At 38.8% G+C, this 27,187-nt stretch overlaps 1 protein-coding gene across 1 annotated transcript in view; it reads right to left on the bottom strand.

The window, feature by feature from the left end:
- Nucleotides 1-23,279, bottom strand: part of LOC132233378 (uncharacterized) — a 100,715-nt gene extending 77,436 nt beyond the window's left edge. Inside the window, exons 1-4 of the mRNA XM_059693966.1 lie at nt 23,166-23,279; nt 12,536-12,627; nt 8,708-11,026; nt 5,217-5,408 (exon numbers count right to left, since the gene is read on the bottom strand). Of these exons, the coding sequence (XP_059549949.1) occupies nt 5,217-5,408; nt 8,708-11,026; nt 12,536-12,627; nt 23,166-23,182 (2,620 nt within the window). The 5' untranslated portion in view covers nt 23,183-23,279. The remainder of the gene's footprint in view (nt 1-5,216; nt 5,409-8,707; nt 11,027-12,535; nt 12,628-23,165) is intronic.
- Between the last annotated feature and the right edge of the window lie 3,908 nt (nt 23,280-27,187).

The following is a 27,187-nucleotide window of genomic DNA, read 5'->3' as shown; positions in this document are numbered from 1 at the left end:
GTGTTCTGTCATGAGCAAGGTACAATTTTAGGCACAATGGAGATGGAAAGATGAGAACGATATGGATCTCAGAGGAAGTAGTGATTCTGGCTATAGGGGAAGGGTATGATTAAAGGAAGAATATCATTAGACTGGACCCTGAGGAGTGGGCAACATTTACAGGAAGATAGACATGCTATAGGGCAGTGATGGTGAACCTATGACACGCATGTCAGAGGTAACATGCAAACTCATTTTTTTTGGTTGATTTTTATTTGCTAAATGGCATTTAAATATATAATATAAATATCAAAAATATGTCTTTGTTTTACTATGGTTGCAAATATCAAAAAATTTCTATATGTGACACGGCACCAGAGTTAAGTTAGGGTTTTTCAAAATGCTGACACGCCAAGCTCAAAAGGTTCGCCATCACTACTATAGGGGGAAATAGGCACTGGAAAGATAGACCGTGTTGACTGACTAAATATAATTTTGGTGTGTGGAAATAAAGGGGATGACATATGGGAATATTACATATTAACAAAGTTGGAATGTAAATGATATGAGAATTTTGTGAGATATCTTATTTATTGAAATAAAATTATGAACTCTTTAGAATAGAATACTTTAACTCAGGATATGGGATGCCATCTTCCATGCATAATACTTCAAAATATTTTAAGGGTTTTTTTTGGCATTTATTTTTGAATAAGTCTGAGTGTGACATTTGACTTTATATGGTAGGAAATGTCAACCCCAAATCTCTCTATATAAAAGCCTAATATACAAAGTGTCCCCTCAGGAGTTTGACTGATTGGGAGTTCGATCGCTCACTATGATGTGCACTGACCACCAGGGGGCGGTGAAAAATGAAGAAAGGCCCTGGCTGGCAGCCAGCAGCCTCTAGGGACCCTACCCATGCACGAACTTGGTGCACTGGGCCTCTAGTATTATCAGAATTTACTGACCCATCTTTTTGAGCTTTAAGTCTAAATCCAAGATGCTTTCTCATACATAGCAGTTGCTAAAGTTACAGAAGCCCCAAAGGCATTTAAAGCATCTTCCCTTATTTGATTCATCTTCTATATACTTGGCCTTAAATATTCAGTTACATATTAATATTTATGACTGTAATGTACATACATTCCTGGGCCCCGTGACTTAATGTTATTTTATTTTATTTTTTCTGAGGAGTAGCTGTCCACGGTGGCTCTGTAATCATCCCCTATTATGTTATGGTCTGAGGATGGGCCTTTAAATTATAGTGATCTTTGTTTTTAACAGCATGCATAGGACTATTAAAATAGCTCACTTATTTACAAGCAGATTTGATTATGTGGATGAGCAGTTCTCTGTTCATTCAGTTACCAAGACAGAGCTAATCAGCATCCTCTTACATAAACTGAGACATAATACCTGTGTTAAAGTCCATTGAAGCAGCAAGCCACACACCTGCTGCAGCTTTGAACTGCTAGATTTCTCAACAACTGTCCCTGGGGACCTTTGAGCCACGTAGCAAACATACTCAAATGTGACTTTGTCACCAAAATTTGGCTTGCTAGATGAGCTTTTTAATAAATGAAACAGTAACACAATGAGCTCTTAATTATGTTGGCATTACTGATACTGCATTTGTACTTCTGTGCTCTTGAGAACTTGAAATACTTCCCTTATTTTTGATATCAGAATAAAAAAATATAAAATACTTAGCTCAGTTCCAGGTGTCTTTAGACATTCTCATATCTCATTCATTCCATGGAACTACTTGAGGATAATAAAAACTGGTATCTGATTAAGGGAGACCTGTTTGGACTTCCCCGGAGAGAGACCATGATCAGATTTGAATGATCCAACCAGAAACAGTGAGTTGTGTTCAGTGGCATAGACTCTGGTCAGGGTGTCTGGGTTTGAAACACCAACTATGGCGAAGTGACATTGGACAAGTCACTTCTCTCCATGACTCAGATTCCTCATCTGGTAAAGTTAGGATCAAAATATAGTACTTAGCTCATAGTGCTATTGGGAGAATTAATAAGCTATTGTGTTATAAAACTTGGAAGAATAAGCACAATGTAATTTTTAGCTCTTATTATTAGAAATTAAAGTTCTTCGGCCTGCCTTCATTTCCTTCTCTTTCCCCCCACCCCGCACTTCGGCTTTCTTATTTCTATGCAAACTAATGTTTGAAAATACATTTCCATAATAATTTTTACAGCTGAAATAAGAAAAATGCTCTCAAGTAGCCTCACACAATTAGACCCAAATTCTTACCACAGCTGTTGGTGACACTGGAGTCATTTGAGATTCTGAAAATCAGAGCCTGCAGACCCTTCTGACTTCAGTTTGCAGCCTTCAGGTTATTGACCCGGTGAGCCTTAGTCAGCACTCCCACAGCCTAGATGGATTGATCAGCTGTGCCCACATACGTAACCATGTCATTCCTAATGTCTTTTCCAGTTATCATGGAGCAAGTCAGAGCTGAATGAGATTAACAGACTGAACAGCACCAGCTGTAATGATGCTCGATAAAGCTGTCAGATTCCAAGTCACGGATTAGTAGCATATCCTGACTCTATAAATGAGATAAAATTTAAACCACACATTAAACAATGCTAGCTCCAGCAGCTCTTAGTGAAGTGCAGTCTCTCCTAAAAAGCTGCTGAAGAAATACAGCATGCCTCTTGTGTCTGGGGCTTAGATAAACTACAAAATAAAATAGCAGATGGTTCCATTCCCTTAAGTCCAATGTAAAACAAATTGTTAGTATAAATTTCCATTAAAAACAGAAGTCATCTCAAAGAAAACACAATCATTGTTTTTAATCAAAATGATTGTGTAATTTTGGCCTGAAATTTGAATTGGTGCAAGTTATCCAGCTGATTCCAGGGGTTGTGTCAAGTGGGCACTGGTAAATGTTTAACATTAGAGTTCCCAAAAGGAACCTAAAAAAGCCCTGATGTGTAGTGCTTGCCAGTTTCTGTGGTACATACTCCCACCATGGCCCATTTCAAGCTCCCAACCTGATGCTACTAAATTGCAGCGTCAGAAAAAAACAACAAAAAATGTGCACAGTTGGCTACCGTGAACCACTGTGGCTGATTCTCGCACACCTACACTTGTGTCAAGAAATGCAGAACGGACATGAATGTCTAAGAGCACTAGTAGAGGCAGACTTGTCCATAAAACAAAGGAGGAAATGGACTTGGATTGAAAGGTTCCAGAAACCTGACAGACTCTGTGAACTAGAAAGAACTGGTCCTGTAGGAGGAAGAGCTGAAAACGTGGGAAAATGGTCCTTTTCTCTAGGCCACGAGAAGATCCTCTGTGGTTAATCAGACTGAACAAAGCTTCCGTTCAGTCTTTTTAGTTTAGATCAATCATAAATAGTTCCAGGTAATAATGGAAGCTATTGCCATGAGCAATAAAAATGTTTTCTACATGTAAAATGTTGCTTCTGTTTTTCTTATTTATCATCAAACTATTCTTCCCTCAGATTCTTCCTTCTTAGTTTTTAAGATGGCTTAGTTCTGATTACTGTAGGGTTGATTAATTGTTGAACACTTTGATAATTTTGTTTACATGGGTTTAGAGGCATGAACTGCAGTTGAATTGTCTGCAGTACAAAGGAGAGGAATTTCAAGAGTCCAAGGAAAAACCCAGAAAGGAGAAAATAGAACTCAAGGAATACGGGTATCATATGAGGAAAGCAGGGCTATATAAGGGCCTCCTTGGGTGCCTGAAGCGCAGCACAGGGGCCTTTGAAGTACTGTGGCATCTAAAGGAGGTTTCAGAGTTGTTTGCTGTGGAGTATGTGATGTATGTCCTCCTGAACCTCTCCTTGGATGTCGTTAGGAGATCTCTGTCACTCTGACTATTGCTTTTGTGTAACTATATTCTTCAGGGAGGATCCGGACTAGTAGGGCTAGTGGCTATTGTATCTGACTTACATGCATAACACAAGATTTGTATTCTTCGGTGAAAAGACAGAAAATTTCCAGATTGCAAGTTTATCAAACAAAAGGTCAAGAAACACTTGAATGACACTTCAAGGATATTGCTATCTAGGAAATCCAGTTTGGGGAATCCATCTTAGTGAAATTTCAACTACTTAGTCACCTCAAGACTGAGGAAGTTTTGAGTACACTGAGAACAAAATCTCTAATTCTCGATAAAATAGACTTTGCCTCCCCCCCACCCCCCGAGACATTTCCAATGCTCTGTGTAGGGGGAGTCCTCCCTTATCTCTGAAAGCAATAAACCATTCTGTCTGCACACTGGTGCAGTGTTGGTGATGTCTGGTCATTGCTGTAGTATGAAAACAGAGCACTGGGTTAGCATAGGCTGTGGCACAAAATACATGGCACATTCAAATGAGTAATTTACAGACAATAAAAATACTACTTACAAAGTGGGGATAAGATGTAAGGAAATCAGGTGTGATATAGTAAAATTAACCCTGAAGAGGTAAGAGGAGGGAGCAGGTACCAATGACCGGAACCAGAACCACAGAAGGCTGCGAGGAGGGGCATTTACAGCAGTGCGGCTTTAGGGACACCAACAGCCCTTGGCACACCACCGGGAGAGGTCTGAGGCAAAGTCCAATCTTATTGAGGGTTAGAAATTGGGTTTAAGGCAGGTCTTTCAAAGTGAGAACTCGATTAGGACTGAGTCAGAATCATGAGTTATAGACATGGCAAGGTGAGGCTTTTAAGGATTTCAAAGAGACTCTGAAAATAAATGATCTGTTGGCATTTTCTGTTGCAAATTTGATGGCTTTGGGGAAGGGTGAGTTTCTGCAATGAACAATACAAATATTTGCCTAGTCAAGAGCTTCCTGGAAAGTAAAGTTGTGTTGATAAAAGCCTCAGGATGAGGTCATGCAATGTAGCCTAAGATGTGTGGGAATAGGTGGTTCTGGGCCTCAGTGTCCAAAACCTCACTCTCCTCGCTCCCTCCAGCTCCTGCTGATCTTCCCTGTTGATTAAGCCCAACAAAATTATCCCCTTGGAATAGTCCATAGGGGTAAGACTCCTGGGGCAGAAAGTGAAAAAGCAAGTTACAGGGGCAAAGGGAAGCTATTTGCTAGTGTGGGTTTGAGATAGTGAAATAAGTACAAACGTCCATTTTGACAGGAATGCTAGAAAACATATATGTGGATAGGTCCGAAGTCCTGTAGGTTCAGTGAGTCATTGAGTTTCCTCTGGTTTTGGAAAAGAAAGTAATTGTCTACTCACTGGATCCTTCTGTGATGGTGCTGGCGAATGAACTTCTCCCGGCTGAGCTGCTGCTTTTGCCATCCTTGAATTGCTGCCTCCTCCTGGCCCACTGGTCTATTGCTTCCTTCTGGGAACCATCACTGGCCCTTGTTCCTCTTGGAGGCAATTCCTGGGGTAACTTGAGGAGGCTATTTATTTGCAAATTCCAATCTAGATTAAACCACATTATATAGGAAAAGGTAGAATTTCAAATATTCTAATATTTAAAACAGAGTCACTGGAGACTAGAATTAGAATAATTTCATTTACCTTCTTCATGATTCACTTTCTAAACTTGTATTGCTTAAAAAAGAAGAATCATTTAATTGAAAAATCGAGTTACATAGGAAAGGGGGGTCACCACGCATTGCCTCAGTTGGATTCAATTAACAGATATTTCTTGGGCAGCAGTAGTATACACAATACTATATTAATTAGTTACTCCGGAGGAGCAAAGTGCAAATAAATTCTCAATTATGTCCTCTGAATTCTCAATAAGAAGACAAGATATGATTACCTGAGTTAGTTATATGATAATCTATGATAAGTTTACTATTGAACTCAAGTCCTTTATGGTTTGACTTCCATGAATCACAAGAATAAAAATTTCATGATACTTTTCTTGCTGCATGTGTTGGTTCAAAATGAGAAAAAGAGGGGAAAAAGCCAGAGTGCATGAAAGTCTTGAAAATTTTATATTTGAATAGATAACAATAACTTTTAAATAAATATCAATTATAACTTTAAAACTTCTGCCTTCTGTCCTCATAAGCTGAGATGCTGTGTATTAATTAAAAGAAAGAAAATGACAAATAAACTAATTGTAATACAAGCAAAATTTAAGAAAATACTGGTAACTAAAAGAGTGAAATAAAAAGTATTCAAATAGCTGAGCATGTAATACCTAGAACATAATTTGATAGGTTAGGATTGGTGAAGATTTTACTTGCTTTAACTTTTTGGTACTATATGAAAAGGTAAACATCAATTTAAAAAAAGACCAACTCTTAACCTTTACTTTTATTCTATTCCCAGGAGCAGAGGAGTTTTTAAAACTTGATCTTTATAAATTAAGCTCTAACTTATCAGTATCAAAGTTTGTTCCCAGATCTATTTAAATAATAAATAGGATATATCCATGAATAAATCATCTTCTTTATTTTAATGTATAACTATTAGTGATCAATTTGCATAATAATTTAAATTTCACTTGTCAGGGCTAAAGACACAGAAGGGAGAGCAAGTCATTATCCAGTCCTCTAATTTTCCAGAACTCTGCTGTTGACTCCTACCTCTTCCCTAGAAAGAAATAGGGTGACAGAAAAATGACATTCATTCTGTAATAGTTATTGCTGCTTCCACTGTAATTGAATACTTCAATCTGATAGTGAATTGAATCTATATCTAGTTTCCACTGTGCTGGCTACTTGGTCTACAGCTATGAACATGTTGGGTTTTTATCCTCTGGAACTTGACAGAGTGGTGGAACTTTAAAAAAGGCCACAGAACTGGTCTCTGGCTATTTTTTCCAATGTCCTTGTAGTTCCTCTATTTGTAGAGATAGAGAGTCCAGGTTGATTCTGAAGGCATCCATAAGAAGAATAATTTTCTAATGTCAATATTTTACATTTAAAACTGATTGTTTTCTGAAATTGCTGGAGAAAAAAGAAGTCTGATGGGCTTAGGGAAGTGTGTGATGGAAATATGGCCCTGGGATGTGGTGGGAAAAGCGTTTGTCTGGGATATCTGCTTATATACTCACATGAGAAGAAAATATGGGCCCTGCAGTATGTCTCATAGTTTGATTTGAGAACCGATTGTAATGCCCACAGGATGCAAAGCACTCCCATTGTCCTGCTTGTTAGTTGTGTAATCTCACCTTTGCAAAAGCGTAGAAGGTAATTTGGTCCAACCACCCTTTGTATGTTTAAAAACTTCTACAAGATTTTGAAAAAGTAGTCATTCAGTCTAAGCTTGGACACTTCCCAGAATCAAATTTGCTACCCGTTTACTACTTGAATCAGCATAATGCTTGAATACCTCAAGCTGGAGGAGGAGGAGTTACAGAAACAGTCTTGATGAATCACAGTAACATAGGGAACCCATCGAGATGAGACAATTTCAAAGCCTATTGAGGTGCAATATTAGCTTTGGGAGGATTCTGACTTGAGTTACTGATCTTCTTAAGGAAGTATGTTTTGCTGGAAGAGGCAGTCCAAGGAGAGGCACATGGGAAGAATATACATACACCTAGGTGAGCAGGTGTCTGCTCTACAAGACACAGTAGAGCAGGCTGCTTCTTGAAGACCTAAATAATCGTGGGCTGAGCCCAATGCTGGGATTCATTCGATTCACTTGGTATCTGGAGGTATGTTGGCACTGGGGAGCAGTCATGTAACTGATGGATCTTGGCCTTAGGGTGCTCATCTTACGTTGGTGACTGTATAGATTTTGTGTTGTTTTAGGGCTTTTATTCTCCATACAATAAATTTCACATTTTATGCCAACATTTATGTAATTGTCCTTTTTGTATTTTTACTTTAACTTATAAAGTTTTTAAATTCTATTTAAAAATTAGGAATAGAACAATAGCAAAGAAAAGAGGGCTTCTCGAAGTTTCATCATTCAAAATTGCATTTTTGAACAGTTAGGAATGTTACTGGCAGTATAAAAATGTTTATTTGTTCAAGATATAATTTAATATACAGTGTGTCATAATGTTAACACTAAATATGAAATATTTTGGACTTACTGAGAAAAACAACAAGGGATCTTAATGAAGTGACCAAAATGGTATAGTATGGACCCAAGATTGAAAGCAGACAGGCGGTATTATATACTTAGGAAAGAGCTTCCATCTCAGCCCTCTTGCGGCCTGGAGAGTTTCTGGGTTTTATCAATGGTTTGAGCAAGGCCAACCAATGCACAAGGGAGGTCAGAGGTCTGCTTGAGTTCAGAGGCCCCAGGGACAGCTGGGTCAGGATTAGTCATAGCCATTTCTGGTTTGTGTTCTTTGCTTCAATTGCTATCCCACATGGCCTCCTGAGACATGTATACCACGCTTCTGCAACACCACAGCAAGGCTTAAAAACACATTTTATCACAAACACATTTTTCCTATTCTTCTAAACATGCTTAGCTTGCAAGAAGGAAAGAATTGGTAGATTTTTTAAGAGTGGCAAAAGGCTAATGTCTCCTACAAAATTGATTTGGCAATACATCAACCTTTTAAAGAGAAATTGATTTTTTTCTTACTTTATATTAAACTGTAGCCTTGGTAATTTTGTTATGCACTTTTATGGGTGGGGTGGTTGATATATGCTTGCCCATATTCATTTAACTCTAAAATACTCAATATATGTTCAGCAATAAAGAAAAAATATTCAAAGCAATAAAAAAGCCCTCACATTAAGACTTTCCAAAGCTCAAACATGTAAGAATGAAGTAAAGGATTCTGTATAGCACTGCACCTTTCAAAGCCTTCTGTTTCTGAGGGGAATGCAGTATGTCCATTTGGTGATGGTAAGTTTCCTTTTTATCTCCTTCAGCATTTGGCCTCATGGATGCAATGCTTTGGCACTCTGCTGCCTCCTGTGTAAAGCTGGTTAGTCCCAGGGTTATCTCATCTTGCTTACTGTATTGGTCTGCGTCACTGGTCAGTGGTTTCTCAATAAGAAACAGATTATCTGCAGCACACACTGCAGAGTTGAACTCGGCAGTGTTCAGTGGAAATTTCATTTGAAAACAGGCTTCACCATTTGATAGGTCTTCAAATTCTCTGTGGCATGTAGTCTTTACCACTGGCCTTATGAGGAGCTCGTCTTTTTCAACATTTCCCCCAAAGCTGGGTGAATCTTTAAGGTGTTTTATTCCCATGGGACAATTCGTATCAACCGTGCTTTCTTTATCATTTTGAATAATTAATCTTTGCTCTAACTCATCAGTTATTGAGGTCACTGCTGACACTTCTGTATTTCCTGATAATGATCCTTTACAGTCATTAAACATGATCTCTGCCTGACTTTCCTGGGACCCTGTTGGACTCCATGCCACAGAGCTGTGGCTACTGCTGTTGAGTGGGCTCCCAGCAGCAAGCCCGCCAGAGGACGCACGGCTGAGACTTGGACACTGAGTACTCTTCGTTTCCAGTAGTTGCTGCATGTTCGTATGAGAGTCGCTATGTAAAGTGGCTGTTGTGAAGTCTCTGCCAGTCCCATCAGCGTGCTCTTCCGCATAGTCTGCCACACACTCAGCACCGAGACCAAAGGGAAATGCATGCCCAAGGGTTTCCTTAGGTTCTGAATGTCCGCTGGCCCCGGCGGGTGGGTGGGATGGAATGGACGGCTTCACAGTATTTTGACTGGGAGGGAAAGATTTGCACTTTGAGTTCTCACCGTCGTCTGCAGGTGGAATTTTGCTGCCTTTGCCATAAATGCTGGCTGCCTTTGCTCCTGTGTGCTTCCAATTCAGAGACGATGAAGAATAAAAGTCAGAGTCCTGGCCACGTTGGACTGGAGAGATGTTAGTAATGGTACTTGGCAAATAATTTCTCCCTCCTGTGCTTTGCTGCCTGTATGAGTCTGCTGTGGTATTTTCTGGGATATCGAAGTTGACTTTTCTATCCTCAAAAGGCATTTTCCTTAAGTCTGCGTTACTTAAACTTGTGGTCTTTAGGGCATCATGTGAAGTAGGAAAAACATTTCTGAGAAGAGCCTCAGCTTCAAAGAACTGTTTCTTTTGTGAGGTGTTCCAGTTAATTTTAGAGTCCTTCTGCTGAGAGATGGCAGATTCTAACTTGCCATCGGAGACTGAAAATAGCCTGTCAGGCTTATTCTTCCTCTCGGGGGGTGAGCACAGAGAAACCACAGCTGTGTCAGGATTCACCTCCTCCTGGACAGCAGACAGAGCCGGAGGAGAGGTGTGCAAGGGATCCGGACTCCGATGCTTGTTTCCAAGCCGCCCCTTTCCAGGCAGCCTGGCACCAGGCTGTGCAGAGGACCTGGGAGGTTCTTTAGTGGTGTGATCGGAGGAAACGTTTCCGTATTTAGCTGTCTTCCCCCTTCTTTTAGGATGAGTGATATTAACTATTATATTCTGCTTCTTACTCATGTATTTAACTTTAATTCCTTTCCCTACAATGCTGACTTCCAGTGAGGAGCTCTCAGTTCTGGCGGTTTCTCCTTCATATTTAGATGGAGCCTCTGATTTTATTTCTTCTATCGATATGTTCCTGTACTTATAAGAGCAGCTTCTAGAAGAGTAACATCTTGGAATATGTCTGACAGAGTAACACTGGTGACATTTGGGACATCTCTTTTTTGTTGGGAACTGTATTTCTGTTTTAGAGAAAAATCTGCTCTTGTTTGCCACTTGAACATTAAAATCCCCATATTTTACTTCTGTAATAATTTTGCCATTTTCTTGTTTAGAGCCTTCCACTGTGTTTGGGAAATCCTGTAGAGTAATTTTTCCTGATAATGATCCTTCACAGTCATTAAACATGATCGCTGGTAAGACTTCCTTTAGTTGATGAGAAATGGATGGAGAAGAATCATCATTTCCCTTTTCCCTACTTCTTTTGCTGTCCGAGGAAGGTTGCTTCTTATCTTTAGGGAGAAAAGAGGAATTCTGCTTTCCATTCATAGAAGCAGATGTACGCTCATCTCCATTTCCCTTAGATTTCCCTAATGTCCTAGTTTGATGAGACACAGCCTCTGAGGTGTCTCCTTTGACCTTTTCCAGACCTTTTACATTTTTTTGGCATGCTTGATTAGCAGGCTGAGGTTCACCTATAGATGAAAGAGGGGAAAAAGTTTCTATTCAGTGTATATCTTTTGTAAATATTTTGAATAACATCTCATGGTATTCCCCACAACATGCATTTCTAATAAACATCTTATTTTAAATCAATTATCTTAGAATGCAAATTATCACTTGGTCTGGGATTCCGAGAGGGCGCAGGCCCGGCTGAGGGACCTCACCCGTGCATGAATCCATGCACTGGGCCTCTAGTAGTTTTAATAAATTGATTAAGCTAAAAATTTTAAAGGATTATTTATAAATTTACTTGAAATGTTCTTAATTTAAATGTGATTTTATATATATACTTATATATTTTTAATATAAAATATAAAAACAAACATATAAACACTTATATGAAGAGTAAATACATAAATTCTCTTCAACAGAAAAAAGAAAAACATTCCACTAAAATTTGGCTAGAGGTGGCATAGAAGTATGGGCTACAGAAAAAGAATTGCTGTTTCAGAATCAAATAAAGAATCATAGGTTTAGGAATCATAAATCCCCAAACTTCAGGAGAGGTATACAGACTTCTGATTTGACAATGTGCTCTCCAAGAGCCTTGGACTTTCGTGAAGAGTCTAACCGTTCCCATCTGCCGCTCTTCTAGTCCGAGGGAATGGCCTTTTTCACCACAAGTACTGAAACAGTGCCCAGCAGGTCTGGCTATAACCTGGAGCTATCATGTGGAAGTTCTGGGAGAAAAGACATGGAAACATCTCTCTCCAAAACCCATTTACAATACAGCATGTACATGAGAGCAGTTTATAGACTGATAGAACTGCCTTCCAGAGCCGTAGATTACAATATATTCTTAAAAAGCACTCTCAGGCCAAGAGCAGTTCACTTTGTAGCCCTTTACAGTTTTATAATTTACTAGAGGCCTGTTGCACGAAGAGGCCTTCCTCTCCCCTGGCTACTGGGACTGGTTTTCCTCCGGCACCCGGAACTCAGGCCTTCGCTCTGGCCGGGCTCCAGCTGGAGCCGGCCCCGGGTCCCTGAGGCTTTTGCTGCTCCACCAGCCTACATATGCAAATTAACCACCATATTTGGCAGGTTAATTTGCATACTCTCCTGATTGGCTGGTTAGCATAGTGAAGGTACGGTCAATTTACATGTTTGTCTATTCTTAGGTAAGATAGCCGTTTTCAATTGACGGCGCATCAATTTTTGCAAGTAAGAAGAAAGAACTGAGATAGTTTCATGGCAATGTACTAAACACAGTTCCTAAGAATAGAGGTCTTAATAGCCTTTGTCTCATATTTTATTTACATTTTTATTCACAATACTAATATTATTAATAATCAATGCAGAAATATATACATAATAACAATTGACCAAACTTCTAAATACTTTTATAACCTTTAAAATAGTTTTATAACATTTATATGCATTTATCTTTCTACTTTTGTAAACATTCCTGGGATAAAGAAGAAAGTACATAAGTTTGGGTAATTCATATTTACATGCTTATAAAACCAATGAATTTGACATACATATTGTGGGATTCAAGAGTTTCCATTTTCTATAGGCTTTTCTTCGTTTTCTCCTCATTTTTGGGAGCTGAGGGTCTGCAGCTTTCACCGTCCTTTGAAAGCATAAAATTTGAAATTATTTTCCACTCAAAATTACTAATTTAACTCATTGCAACTTGACAGCATTATACCTTTCTCTGATATATCACAGTGTTCTCCTTTGAATACATTTTATCAAAATTATACTTTTCCTTTTTGTGTAATTCCGCCCCCCCAAACTATTTAGTACATTATTTTATACCACATGAACATTCAAACATGTATTTTCATATGTGTAGACATGTAGGATGCAAATTATAAAATGACATTCTGTTCAATTAATTATTTATATTGCAAATTTTCTTGGCCTAATAGAAATACCTAATTTTTTATGAAGTTGAACCAAATTTAATATCAGATTTGTGCCATGCTAAATTAAGTATAGCAGGAGATAGATTGCCTTAATTACATTATTACCATATCTACTATATTTAAATATAGGATTAAATGCATATGATTTATTGCAAAATAAAGGATTATTTTCTGTGTTGATGATGTCTTAGCCAACAGAAAATGTTTTGGGGGAGATACTTAGGGGAAAGGCAGTCTCCTAACTTTCCAGGCATCACATCCATTAGGGACCTGCCCACGCATAGAGCTAAGCCTGATTCCATTGCTTTACTTTTAGAAGATTGAACTATCTGCAAAGATGCAAAGAGAATGCTTCCACTGAAATAGTTTGTTGTGAGTGCATTTTTGGCAGTCTGTGTCTTTACATACCTCAGCAGAGAAGCTCAACTTTTATCTGCTGTACTGTAAATCAAATAAAATGGACTGGTTTGTGGCCAGTTTTTGCAAAAATATATGTAAATTCTTAACTCATCTCAGTTCAAAATCTCCTACATTATAGTAAGTGTTGATTTCAAATCCTTTTTCCTCCACAGATTCTCATTCTCATAACTCTCTGAAAATTGTTTTTTTCTTTAGGCTACCTTTCTTATTGAGAGCAATTGCCACTCTTCTGGCATCTTCCAATTATCCTTTCTATTTACGCCTCCAAAAGGCACAATTAAGTTCCTATGGCTGACTAAGCAAGCAATAATCCATTTTCTTAGAAGGCCAACTTGGAGGTTGGATTTGGGAGAGGATTACAAACATATAATTAATATTTTACTTTTTTCTTAAATCCCTGTCTTACACATATTGGATTTTCTAATTTGACATATAGTCCAAAGGCACTTGACTAGGTTATCAATTTCTCTACGGCCCCACATAGTTTGAATAGCAAAATGCAGCCTCTGGCTGTGCTGTGTTTAATGGAGAGTACCCTGGACTTTGCCTCAAAAGCTCTGGGTTGTTGTCTGGCTCTGCTGCTTACTGGGCAAGTGTTGTAGTCTCTGGTAGGCTGAATTGCCTTTGCCTCTAAGATGGCAATTATGAATTCCGCCTTACAGATTCACCTTGAAGAAACACAACTGACATTATATTATAGATGACTCCAGTCAATGACATCTGTTATTCTTACTTTGTGTTAGAGTATAATGAATCTATTAGCATACATGCAAACATAGAGTTGAGCAGTGCCTGACTTTGAGAGACTATCCATCATATCAGAGCTGCGAGTGAGTACTTAGATAAAGCTAATCAAACCTTAACCTTTTTGACACCACCCCCCCCCCCAAAAAAAATCTAGACATTTTCAAGATCAGCTCATCCAAAGTTCTCTTTTTAGAAAAACTGATACTCAGAGAGTCCTAGTGTCCTGTATTGCACTAATATTGGCAAATTCGGGGCAAGAACCCAGACTGTTAGGAATTAAGTAAACTTCCTCTTTGAACCAACACTTCCGGTATTGATGCCCTGGGACTGTTTCTGATCACACAGAACAAATTTAAATCAGTTTTCACTTTAGCTACAAAAGAGCACTACAGTTTTGTTTCAGGAAATTGAAGGTGCTGTTAAATATGTACCTGGTATCTAGCACAGTGTCTGACACCTAGTAGGCATCTCAACTAATAAATATGCACGAATAAATGGTTAGGCAGCGCCAATCTCTATCTAATTATGTTCTCAAAAATGTGCCCTCTTGTATTTCTAAATGCATTTTCCCTTTTACTGTGTATTCATTAGTTTATAGTTAATAAAGGCATATAAACATTTCTTGACTCCTCCATCTATTATCACATGCCTGTGATCACCTTTTCAGCAACACATCTTGAAGGAGTCGTCTATATATATTGACTCCACCTTCTCTCCTCACATTCTTTTCCCAAACCCACTCCACAAAGTCTATTATCCTCACCACTCCACTCAGAGCACTCTTGCCTCCAATCAACAGTGACATCTGTATTGCCAAAGCCAACAGTCACTTCTCTGTAGTCAACTTAGTCACACTTTAGGCAGAATTTGATGCAACTGATCACTCCATTCCTCCTGACTCTATTCCTTCCTTTAGATTCCCTGATGCCACACTCTCCCGGTCCTCATCTTGCTCCACTGGCTTTTCACTCTTAAATGCTTTTTCTGGATCTTCTCTTGCTCAATCTCTAAGCTTTGGCATCTTCAGAGTTCTTTTTGCTTCTTTATCAACTCTCTCCCCAGGAAATCCTACTCATTTTCGTGGTTTTAAAATAACCTACACAAATGATTCTAAATTCATAATTCTACCCCAGACTTCCTCCCCAAAGTCTAGGCTTAAACATCCAACTGCTAAGTTGACATATCTACTTGGATGTCCAATTGTAATCTCCTATTATCATGTCACAAACGGAGCTCTTGAGGTTCCCTGCCTTCTCCAATTCTTTCCTCCCCAGAATCTTTCCAATCTCAGTTGACAGTTTCACCATCTATGTTACTCAAATCAAACACCTAGATGTCATCCTTGATGTTTCTCTTTAACTTACTTTCCTCATCAAACCCATCAGCAAGTTTTCTGTGTTCTGTTTTTAAATATCTATCCTTAGTATGTCTACTTCTTTTTCCTCCATTACTAATACCCCATTGTAAGCCTCTCCCTCTACATATATACATATGTGTGTACAGGTACATGTACATAGGTAGTCCAGACTTTAAAAATATCTACACTAATAAAAGAGAAAAATGGTAATTGGCGTACGACGATACCCTTTTCATTGGCTAATCAGGGCTATATGCAAATTAACTGCCAACTATGATTGGCAGTTAACTGCCAACAAGATGGCGGTTAATTTGCATATGTAGGCACAATGCAGGGAGGCGAAAGGGAAAGCAGGAAGAAGCCCCCTTCCACTGACAGTGATCGGAAACCCAGGGGGGAGCTAAGAGCTGGGGGGCAGGGCAAAGGCGGCCCTGGGGCCGCCTTTGCCCTGCCCCCCAGCCATGATCGGAGAATCAGGCGCCTTTGCCACCCTGGCCAGTGATAGCAGGAAGTAGGGGTGGAGTCAGTGATGGGAGCTGGGCACGGTTGAAGCTGGCAGTCCCGGGAGCTAGGGGTCCCGTGCCTGGGCCTAAAGCGAAGCCCACGATCGCGGGGCCACTGCAGCTGCGGGTCCCCGCTGCCTGGGCTGGACGCCTAGGCCAGAGGCGTTAGGCCTGGGCAGAGCCTGCAACCGCAGGGAGCTGGGGGTCCCCTGCCCAGGCCTGACACCTCTGCCGGAGGCCTCAGGCCTGGTCAAGGGGCCGATCCGGTGATTGGTGATTGGAGGGTGATGAGGGTCAACTCCTCTGGCCGAGGCATCAGACCTGGGTGGGGGGCTGAGCCGGGGATTTGGGGGATATGATGGTTCCCTTGCCCAGGCCTGAAGCCTGGGTCAGAGGCGTCAGGCTTGGGCGGGGGGCAAAGCAAGCGATCAGAGGGAGATGGGGGTCCCCTGTCCAGGCATGATTCCTGGGCCAGAGGCCTCAGGCCTGGGCGGGGGCCAGAGCCAGTGATCAGGGGGAGATGGGGGTCCCCTGTCCAAGCCTGACACCTCTGGCGGAGGCGTCAGGCCTGGGCAAGGGGCCGATCCTGCGATTGGAGGGTGGTGGGGGTCAACGCCTGAGGGCTCCCAGTATGTGAGAAGGGGCAGGCTGGGCTGAGGGACACTCTCCCCCCCCCCCCAGTGCACGAATTTCGTGCACCGGGCCCCTAATATATTTATATATTTATAATATATTTAAATATGTTTAAATATATGTTCATTTATATTTTAAATCTGGACAACTGCAATGGCTTTCTAACTGATTTCCTACTTTTATATTTACATCCTTAGATTATTTACATAGGAGCCAGATTTTAAAAATATATAAATTAAATCATGCCATCCCCTTTTAATAACCCTCTAATGGACTCTCATTATACTTTGACAAACTTCTAAGCACTTTAGCTTTTTTTGCACATATGTATAAAGTATAATTTTATCCACCAGTAAAATACATCACCATTAGGCCTTAGAATATACATTAAGGTACCGATTTCACCACAGATTTCCTGGATTTATATTTTTCATAAATGTTTATTTGTTCTGTGCAAAATTGTCAATAAAGCTCAGGAAAGTTACCATGATTGCAGTTATATATCAGCCAAATTCTATCACATTTGAGACCTTTATATTGGATTTTATGGATTTATTTTTTTTTTGTCCAACTGAGCTTTGACTCATTACTATAATTCACAGAAGAATGAGGAAAAAATGTAAACAGGAAATACTAACAATATCCTTCCACTGCAGAATTACATATTGATAGCATTATTCTGAGAAACCTGTTAGAATGTAAAGGTGCTTTTTTTTTTTTTTTTTTAAGGTATTAGGAAATTTTACTGGTGCCACTTTTTTTTGACAAATTACTTAAAAATTCTCTATTATATTGCTAAGCTGAAATGTTTTCCTTGGAATATTCAAAGGAAATGTTCTGTTATCAGTAAAAAAAGAAAGACTCATAACAGTGTAAATAATGATCACTATTAAAATTCTAGAGGAGACCAAATACAAAATTAATTCAGAAGGTTACATGCTTAACTTCCAGGGTAGCATTTAATGCCCATTGGCTCCAGTTTTCTGTAGAATTTGAAAGCAACTTTTGCCTATTTTTTCACTTTCATGATTTTATCACAAAGCCCTTGTTCTTTGCACTAAACGTTTAGAAGAAATTTGTACACGTAAAACAAATTATGAAAAGTTTAAGTTTAAAAATATTTGAAGAGAAAAAAATTGTAAATTTTCTATTTACTTTTGAAAGTATGTTTTAAGTGTACAAACTTATCTATTATAATTCCTGATTTTGAATAGCATGTATTCTTAAACTACTCTTTTTTGTCTAAAATTTTTTAAAAAGTATGTATAAGCATAAGAAGAGTTATGTTGGAAAACAGCTGTTTCAATAATATCTGTACATCACTTTAGACTTGCACTATGGGGATACAAGGATCAAACTTAACGAACTTGGCTGTTAGGCAGTAGTTATTAATAAAAATTTCCCAGTGTCTGGAAACTGAACAGCTTTTGTTTTTATATCTATATTTATATACTTTCATATTGGTAAAATATTAGAATCTATTAGGTTAAAATTTTAAAATAGAAACATCCAAATCTCATGTCCAATGAAACCAACTTTTCCTCTCCCTGAGCATACAATGGGTAGTTGTTGAATCTCACAGAGAATATTCATGTCTATCTGCAAAAGAGATTCTTGGTAATCATTGTAGCATTAATCAGTTAATGTGTAGAGTTCATAAAAATAAATATAAAAGCACTTTATTACAATAATAATAATAGATATCACCTGAGGATATTTTTTTCCATTGCTTTTCAGGGAGAGTGGAAGAGAGGGAGGGAGGTGAAAAGAGAGAGAGAGAGAGAGAGAGAGAGAGAGAGAGAGAGAGAGAGAGAGAGAAGAGAAGAGAAGAGAAGAGAAGAGAAGAGAAGAGAAGAGAAGAGAAGAGAAGAGAAGAGAAGAGAAGAGAAGAGAAGAGAAGAAAGAGAAGAGAAGAGAAGAGAAGAGAAGAGATTGATTGTTGTGAGACACATCAACTGGTTGTCTCCCACACCAGCCCTGACTGGGGGCAGGGAGTAAACCTGTAGCCCAGGTAAGTGCCCTTGACTGGGAATTGAACCCAACACCCTTTGGTGCACAGGCCTGATGCTCTAACCACTTAGAAACACTGGCCAGGGCCAAAAGAATTATCTTTAAGCATAAGCTTTGGAGGAATGCCATCACCCCATTTGATCTATAATGGATCAAACATAATTAAGTAGATGAGGGTAATCCTTAAAGAACAAGAAGCCCACCTTAGCCCTGACTGGTTTGGCTCAGTGGATGGAGCGTCCGCCTGTGGATTCAAGGGTCCCAGGTTCAATTCTGGTCAAGGGCATGTACCTTGGTTATGGGCACATCCCCAGTAGGGAGTGTCAGGAGGCAGCTGATAGATGTTTCTCTCTCATTGATGTTTCTAACTCTCTATCCCTCTCCCTTCCTCTCTGTAAAAATTCAATAAAACATATTTTTAAAAAAGAAGCCTACCTTATACAAGTTAAATCAGAATCCCTGCAGAAATAAAATGCAGACAGAGGAGAGCATTGTGCAGTGGGGATATATTATTGTTATTATTACTATTTTTAACGTTTTAAAAACTAGGTAAAAATTTATATTCGTAAACCAGAAAAAAATTAAACTCAGTATTTAATAAAGTTTGATACATTAAGTAATACCAGTAAAGGAAGGGAAGGATGAACTAAAAATGAGACTCTCTTCCACTTCCAAAAGTGTCTCCCCTTTGCTGGACAGGATGGGTAGGTGTGAGTCCGCTACCCAACCCCTCATTTCTCACTAGAGGAAGCTGAGAGTGATGTACCGTAGTGACTTGCCCAAGGAAACAGTGCAGAGATACTGCTTCACTTCTTTCTCCGTCACGGCAAGCCTCTGAGAGTGAGGAATGTTTTTTGCTGACGATTTTTGCAAGGTTTTTATTGCTTTACTGTGTTAAGTGTAGAGGCTCTTCCTGACATGCTTCCAGAACTCTCCCTTTCCCCTCTCACTTTCTTGTAGAATGATTCAAGGGAAAGGAGCAAACTTCTAATGGAGAAACCCCAGCGTACTTCTCACAGAGGTAGCCTTAAGAATTTGCTGCTGTGCTTGCTATGGGCTCAAGATTCTGAGCTGAACTTAACATAAAAATGTGCATATAATACAAACGGAAAGGAATTTATAGGTTAGCACAGGGATTTACTCAAACGTGAGAGTGCTTAAGCATCACTGAGCAACTTGCTAAAAATGTAGATTCAGATTCGGAGGTGGGGCCCAGGAACAGGCATTTTTAATAAGCACCCAACCTCCAACCCCGTGTGACTCTGATTTCAGAAACACTGTTGAAACAGATAACAGTTTTGAACAGGTGGAATGGAGGCTCATTCAGAAAATATTTAATGGCCTAAGGCAGTCTTGAGGAGGCCTGCAATGAATTCCATTTCTTTTCACTCCATATTCCTCCCCTCCCAGACAGTACCTCTAAGGTTTAAATTTTTATTTTATTTTTTATAATTTTATTATTATTATTTTGGTTTAAGCACAAAAGATTCTCTTTCTATATCAGTAAACTTACAGGGAAAAAAACAACCTTCTTGAGAGATAATTTTTTATTTTTTCTCAGCCCAGTGTAGAGGCTCTACCCAAATTGTGTCCTAAATCAATTTTAGGTGTTAATTCCTCAATATCTTGCTTTCATCTGCCCTAAACATGACTTAGATAAAGACTTAGCAAGTCAGACTAGTAGGCCAGGGCCAGTAGAGTAAGAAAGATATCATGTCATATTTTCACTGCTTGTCTCCCTGTATTCACTTAGGGCTTCTCAGAGTGAAAGGGTTCCTGTGCTGTATTTTGGGTTTGACTTTGTCTGTAAGCTAAAATGGTTGGCAAGTACATGGGATTAGTGTGGAAGTGTTCAGAAGGAGGATGTCTGGGGGGGTGAGTGAGGCACCTAAACCTTGACCTTCCTTTTTATGATGGGGCATCCATCCTCTTCTTAGAGCTCCAGTATTTATAGGGCATTGTTCTTTATGAAGCACCCCCAGTGAGACTATCTTCCTGGGATTAAACCAGATCCCTGGCTGCTCCATTGTTAACCTTATTTGAGCCAACAGAACTCCAGAGGGAATTTACTTTGAGGCCCAGCGAAGGAAGAGAAAACACCCCAGTGTATACTATACATCCTCAGACTGTCCTACTCTTCTGAGGAAGCACTAGAGATGTGGGCCAAAGTGTAGGATCCACCAGGAAAAAGATCTTGTCTGTCTTATACTTTGATGTGTTCCTGTTCCATATACTAGTATGTGGAAGAACACAGTGGTTAATAGACATTTGTTGGATGAAGAAATGAATGACTGAAGGCAACTTGCACTATTGGTTCCCAACTTCAGTCATTTGTGTACTACTTTCATGAGTCTTACTACTCCCATGAAATAGCTGTGCTGTTATTTGCTTAAAGTTTATTGATTCATTAAACTTTTTACGTTAGCTGTATACTAGACAGTACTATATGTGAAAATCTGGGGTGTAGCAAATATTCATGAAAACAAAAACAATAAATAAAAAATAACAAAAATATCTTCATTGTGCACCATCTGAAACCACTTTGCAGACCAGTAGTGGTATGTGTCACTCACTTTAGAAGGTATAGTCTTACTCTATGTATTATTATCATGACATTGTTAGACTAGAAAACCCTAAAGAAGTGTATTTTGCTTTGATTAATTTACTCTTTGGTTTTAGAAGGAGTATTAGAGTGCAAGTTTAGCTAATCCCACATGCAGAATGATGCATAAATTAAATATCAGTATAGAAAGAGAAGTCACCCTATTCAGCTGCAATTAGAATGCTAGCTACTCTGAATTTTTTTCAATTGCTATGTCTGAGAAATCTGTGATTATAGTTTTCTCCTACTCTGACCTGACCAGCACAGGGTCTTTCAGAATCAATGTTGGGAAACCCATTTCTATTCACTTAAGTCCCATAGGACACTTTACATTATTCTATGCTTGATATTTTCTGGATTTCCTTATGTATAGCTTGAACGACTGTGCTGTATCTTTGCTCATTATCATAAAAAAAGTGTGTAAATTGCAGTCTGGCTAAGGATGAGAGTTATGCTTAGAATGATAGATTATGGTTAGATTGAACCTGCCAGGTTAATTTAATTACATTAGGATTGGGTTTATATTGGGCAGATAATCAGTGCTAACATTTCATCACATCTCTCAAATTCACTGAGGCGTGGGCAGTCCCATGAGATAGGAGCAACATACCATTGTGTTTTGTGTAATTACTGTATACCTTCACAAGTCAGATCATATTGAGAATTTTTATTGCTATTGCAAAAATAATCTGGAACCAGTCTCTGAAAGAGGCTTCGTGGCTGTTGAGAGGGTTGAGAATTTAACCCATCACATCTCAGTTCCTGGTATGTCATTTTAAAGACCTGTTTGAAAATTTGGTTATTGGATGATTTTCCTCTTGAAAAGAACACACCAAGACTATTTATGAGCATGCTGATTTCCTGATTGTAATTTACTCACATGGGTACTACAGATTTGTTTGAGAAGTTAAATGCCTTCATATAAAAAATTTTAAAAAGCGAATTGTTAGTAACTGGGGAAATATGTAAAATAATAAGTAGACAATAGAAATTTATTTTTGCTTTCTTTCCAAATAAATAATTTGAGGGTACTTATTCAACCTTAGGGTAATCTGACACTAGAATAAAAAACAACTAATGCTTAAATGCTGGAAGACGAAAAGGGAGATTGATAGCCGTCTAATATTTAAATTCTGAGTGAGAATGAGGAAGGCAAGGACTGTCTGAATTCCTGATCATTTTGCAAAGTTTGATTTGGGATTATTTACACAAAAGTATTAGCCAGAATATTTGCCTATGAAATTGTTGTAAATCTCAGAGTAATTGCAATTATTGTAATAGGAAAAAGTAATCTTTGATGTCTTCTTTCTTGAGATCAGATTACAATGTTTTGGGTGATTAATATATTTTAAAAATCAAGTAAAAACATGTAAGTGAAATTAAGGTAAAGTTAATGAAGAAAAATTCTAACTAAACCAGATGAGAAAATCATTTGGTGATTTATTAAAATCAAATTTACATTTGGTAGTAAATTAATGCTGCAGTGGAAACAAAGCAGAATATAGGAATTCAAAACAAACATTACTGCTTTGAAATGAGACTGACCGTCCTTGAATTCAGAATGAATTTCAATTATGCTTAGAAGCCTAGCTTGTCAATTGCATTTTCCTTGCTTTCCAAATGCACAATTTATTTCAAATAACCAAATTAGGATATGGCTGGTAGCTATTCAACTGTGCATATGATGTCTTTCTTAGCCTAAATAAAAGAAGCCTAAACACATTGACCATTGAGAACTTTTTAGGATGCATCCATCCTCTCTAATGACAGAGTCAGTTACAAACAGATGTTGGACTTTCTGTGACTGTAACGAAATACATTGTTAAAGTGTCCTCATATATAATATTCAAAAAAGTTTCCCTTTGCTAAGCAACTAATTTATGAAAACAAGGATTAAAATAGAGACTGCTTCATTCAAAACAGAACAGAAAAGAAGAAAAAAGTAAAAAGGACATATAATCAGCTCACCTGGGTAAAGCCTTCATAAATTCCTCAGCTCTGAAGGAGACATGAATTAAATGCAAATATGTATTTTGAAAGGCAAGAAAATGAAGTAGAGATTTGAAGACCTCATCTTGTTCTACTTTGGATTTATCTGGGGTTGTCTAAATCCAAAATCTGATTACCATATTTAATCTTATGCAGTGTCAGGAATGATCTAGCATCCTTTAATCGGTCTATTATTATCTGTCTTAACTATTCCTAAAGTCTGTTTATTTTCAAATATATTTTTAGTGCAGAATGGTGCTCTTGTGGCTTAGGAGCTTGGATATAGGGGCGTTTATGAAACACAGATATGATGTTCACGTGGTGCAGATGAGAAGAAACAAGAAAAAAATAAAAACTTAAATGATCTAGTTTGGCTCTTTATTGGCTAATTCATTTGTCGTTGTGTAGTACATAGCGGGGCAGAAGCAGTATGGTGTACGGTATGGTGGAGGTTATAGGCTTTCATTAGAAAGATTTAAATTTGAGTTCTATTTCCATATCCTAGGTTGTTTGGTGAAGTCATTTGACTTATTAGACTCAAGTGCTTATTTGTTAAAACTGGGATAAATAATAAAGGCGTTGATCTAGAATTTTTTAAATACTTTGAAATATGCAAATGGAAATATAGTTTGGAAATTCAGTTTAGAATTTTTAAATGAATGAAACACTTCTATTTAACCCAGTAGCTTATGAAATTGGTTATAATTATTCAGATGATCCTTAATGAATGTTATCAATGCATTATAAAATTTTAGAAGGTTTGTCTGTGGCTTTTCCCCCAAAAAACATAAATATAAGGGGTTGGAAGAAAGAGAGTTGGAGGTAAATTGCTATGCTAAGGAAATTGGACTTGATCCTTTGTCCACAGAGGAGTTTTTCTGAATAAGAGTAAGTAAAAGACTAGATTAGATTGCCCTTTAGCAAGATCTCCTTGGCTGCAGTGTGAAGAATGGATTGGGAGTAAAAGTTTGAAGTAGGGAGATTAATTTAGGAAGCTAAGCTGAGCTAGAAATCAGGTGAGTAGCCTTGAGTAGGGTGGTGACAGTGGAGAGACAGAGACAGGAGAGAGAGAGAGAGAGAGAGAGAGAGAGAGAGAGAGAGAGAGAGAGAGAGAGAGAGAAAACGAACATAAAAGTGTTGGCTGTAGGGTAGGGTAGGGTGAGAGACAAAGATAACAATATCAAAGTTTCATGATGACCTTGCAAGACCTCTGAGAGAGGGATGTAGAAACAGGAACATGCCTGGGAGAAAAGATAATTTTACATATGTAGTATTTGGGAGGCTCTGAGATGTCCAAACAAATATGTCTAACAGACAGTTGGAGATAGAAATTTGGGAACCAAATAAGGAGTTGAAGGTTGTGGGGGAAAAAAAAAAGTATGATAATAATAGAAGACTCAATCTGAAAAATGACCAGAATTTAAGGAATTGAAAGAGGATGTCAAGACTGGATGTGCTTTTGCCAATGTAGCATTATTAAGGAACTTCTCTAAAATAGCTGGTAGGGAAAGGATTTGGAGTGAAAGACTTGGGTTCAAGTTTTGGCTCTCCTATTTATTAACATGCTGACTTTGAGAAAGTTAACTCCCCTATGCCAATTGCAAATGGAGATAATGTTACAGTATTAATAAGTATTTCATAGGGCTGTTTAAGGATTAAAAAAACAATAATTGTCAACATTCTATATATAAAGTCCTATGTAAATAGTATTAATATTATGAGAATAAGTTAATTAGAGTTCTATTTTCTTTGGAGCTTACTGTAAGTAGAGATCTATTAGTTCTTAGAAATATATCGGAAAGAACAAGCAAAAAGTAATTTTAACAAGGCTCAGAAATCTGAAGTTGATTTAAATTTACAATTCATTAGTACTGTTGGCCTATCTCCCACACCAAGTTCCTCCTGGCTTCCCACTCATGGCTACAATCCTACTGAAGCCCTAAGACGCAGGGCAGACAGAACCATCGCAGCCCCTGAGGTTTGAATTTGCACCCATTGTGAGGGCATCTTATTTGGAGTTCCAAACCATACAGCCTGTTTGGCACTAGAGTTTTCAGACTTGTTTCATAACAGGTAAGCCCAGCACCAAAAGCAAAATAACTCTTAGCAGCAAAGCTGTTGGATCAATGGCATTTTAAATCGTTTTCACCCCTACTGACAGAGATGACTTCAGTTTACTGCTATCTGAAAGCAGTAATAAATATTGATAAGGTATTTTACTGAGGTGTTCAAAACCTCACACTGCTCCAATTGACTACGATTTGGGGCTAGAGTAAAATGGGCTGAGTAAAAAGTAACCAAAAATAAACTTCAGACTAGACCACTTGTCCACTTACTCTATTCTGAACTAGGTATAAGTAGTACCATTTTCAATTTCTACTCCTGGCTGAAACTTACACATTACTAAGTATGAGGCCACCTCGCAAGTGATTAGAGGAATGTTTTTAATCCATCAGGGGTGAGACAAGGGGATGGTCTGGTATAGTTCCCATGAGCCCAGAAATGGGAAGCCAGGGCATGCTTTCATCCTTCATGTTGTAGCTTGTTTCTTATCAGACTTTTAGTTAGAAAGAAAAAATGTTTCCATTAGCAGAAAGGTTTATTTTTTTAACTTAAAATGTGTTTTAAAATTTCATAGCCGCCCCCACTATTCTGTACAGCATCATTATAATGGGAATTGTGAAAAGGAGACATATCCACTGTCCAATGCTAGGTGCTGTCTGCTTAACAGCAAAAGAGAAACGAGTATTCCTGAAGGGATACAGAAAAGTGAAAAGTGCTGCTTCCACCAAGTGCAATTACATGTGCATATCCTTTAGTGAAAATAGAATGAGGAACTTGCCTGCCCCATTAATAGATGCAAGTATTCATTTTATAGTTGAGATTTTTCTCAAACAATAACTCAGGCTTCTAATTACCCATTTCCCTCCATGCCATCTTGACTAACTTTCCTTTGACCATTTCTACTTTGGGCAAATAAATTGAATTATTTGAAAATTTACTGTCCGGGGGCCGGGAGGGGGGGGGTCTGGGGAGGGGAGGGGACAGGGGGAAGATAAGATGATGTGTGGAAAAAAAAAGTCATTTTCAGCATTGAGTTTATTTTCACAAACAATTCCTTTCCAGTTGTCTCCTGACCAATGAGACTCTTTTTGAAGATGGAGGCTCTTGGCAACATTATTTGTCTCCTCAAAATACACTGTGCGTCTGTCTCTCATCTACCACTGTGGTGTCAAAGCTCCCAAGCATTTGGCCCCCTTATCGAGCACCCTTTCCCATCTGCACTGAAGTCAAACTCTCCATCCCTTTTTAAGTGTCTCACAACCTAGATCTTTTACATTTGTAGATAGATACTCTTAATTTTGGACTTGAATTTACTTTGTCCTACTTTCCTACTAAAGAAAACTGGCCCTTTTAAGTGTAGCACACACACAAATTTCACTCAATGCCCACACCACTCATGCCTCACATACATGCACATATATTTATAACTAGAGGCCTCGTGCACAAAAATCTGTGCACTTGGGTGGTGGTGGGGAGGTCCCTCAGCCCAGCCTGCACCCTCTCACAGTCCGGGAGTCCTCAGGGAATGCTGTAGGGCAGTGATGGCGAAGCTTTTGAGCTCGGTGTGTCCGCAGTTTGAAAAACCCTAACTTAACTCTGGTGCCGTGTCACATATTGAAATTTTTTGATATTTGCAACCATAGTAAAACAAAGAGTTATATTTTTGATGTTTATTTTATATATTTAAATGCCATTTAACAAAGAAAAATCAACCAAAAAAATGAGTTCACGTGTCACCTCTGCCACACGTGTCATAGGTTCGCCATCACTGCTGTAGGGAGTGGGCCTAAGCTGTAGTCTGGCCTCTGTGGGAGGCAACCAGGCAGGTCAATCAGGGGACAGCGCCACCCCCATCACCCCACCACTGCTCCTGCTGCTGGCCTCCCTCTGTGGGAGGCAACTGGGTGGCCCATCAGGGGACGGTGCTGGCCAGCACG

This window comes from Myotis daubentonii, chromosome 4 (genome assembly GCF_963259705.1).
Source record: "Myotis daubentonii chromosome 4, mMyoDau2.1, whole genome shotgun sequence".
In the NCBI taxonomy this organism is placed as follows: domain Eukaryota; kingdom Metazoa; phylum Chordata; class Mammalia; order Chiroptera; family Vespertilionidae; genus Myotis; species Myotis daubentonii.
The sequence above is the reverse complement of the archived record's forward strand: the minus strand, read 5'-3'. Positions and strand labels throughout refer to the sequence as shown.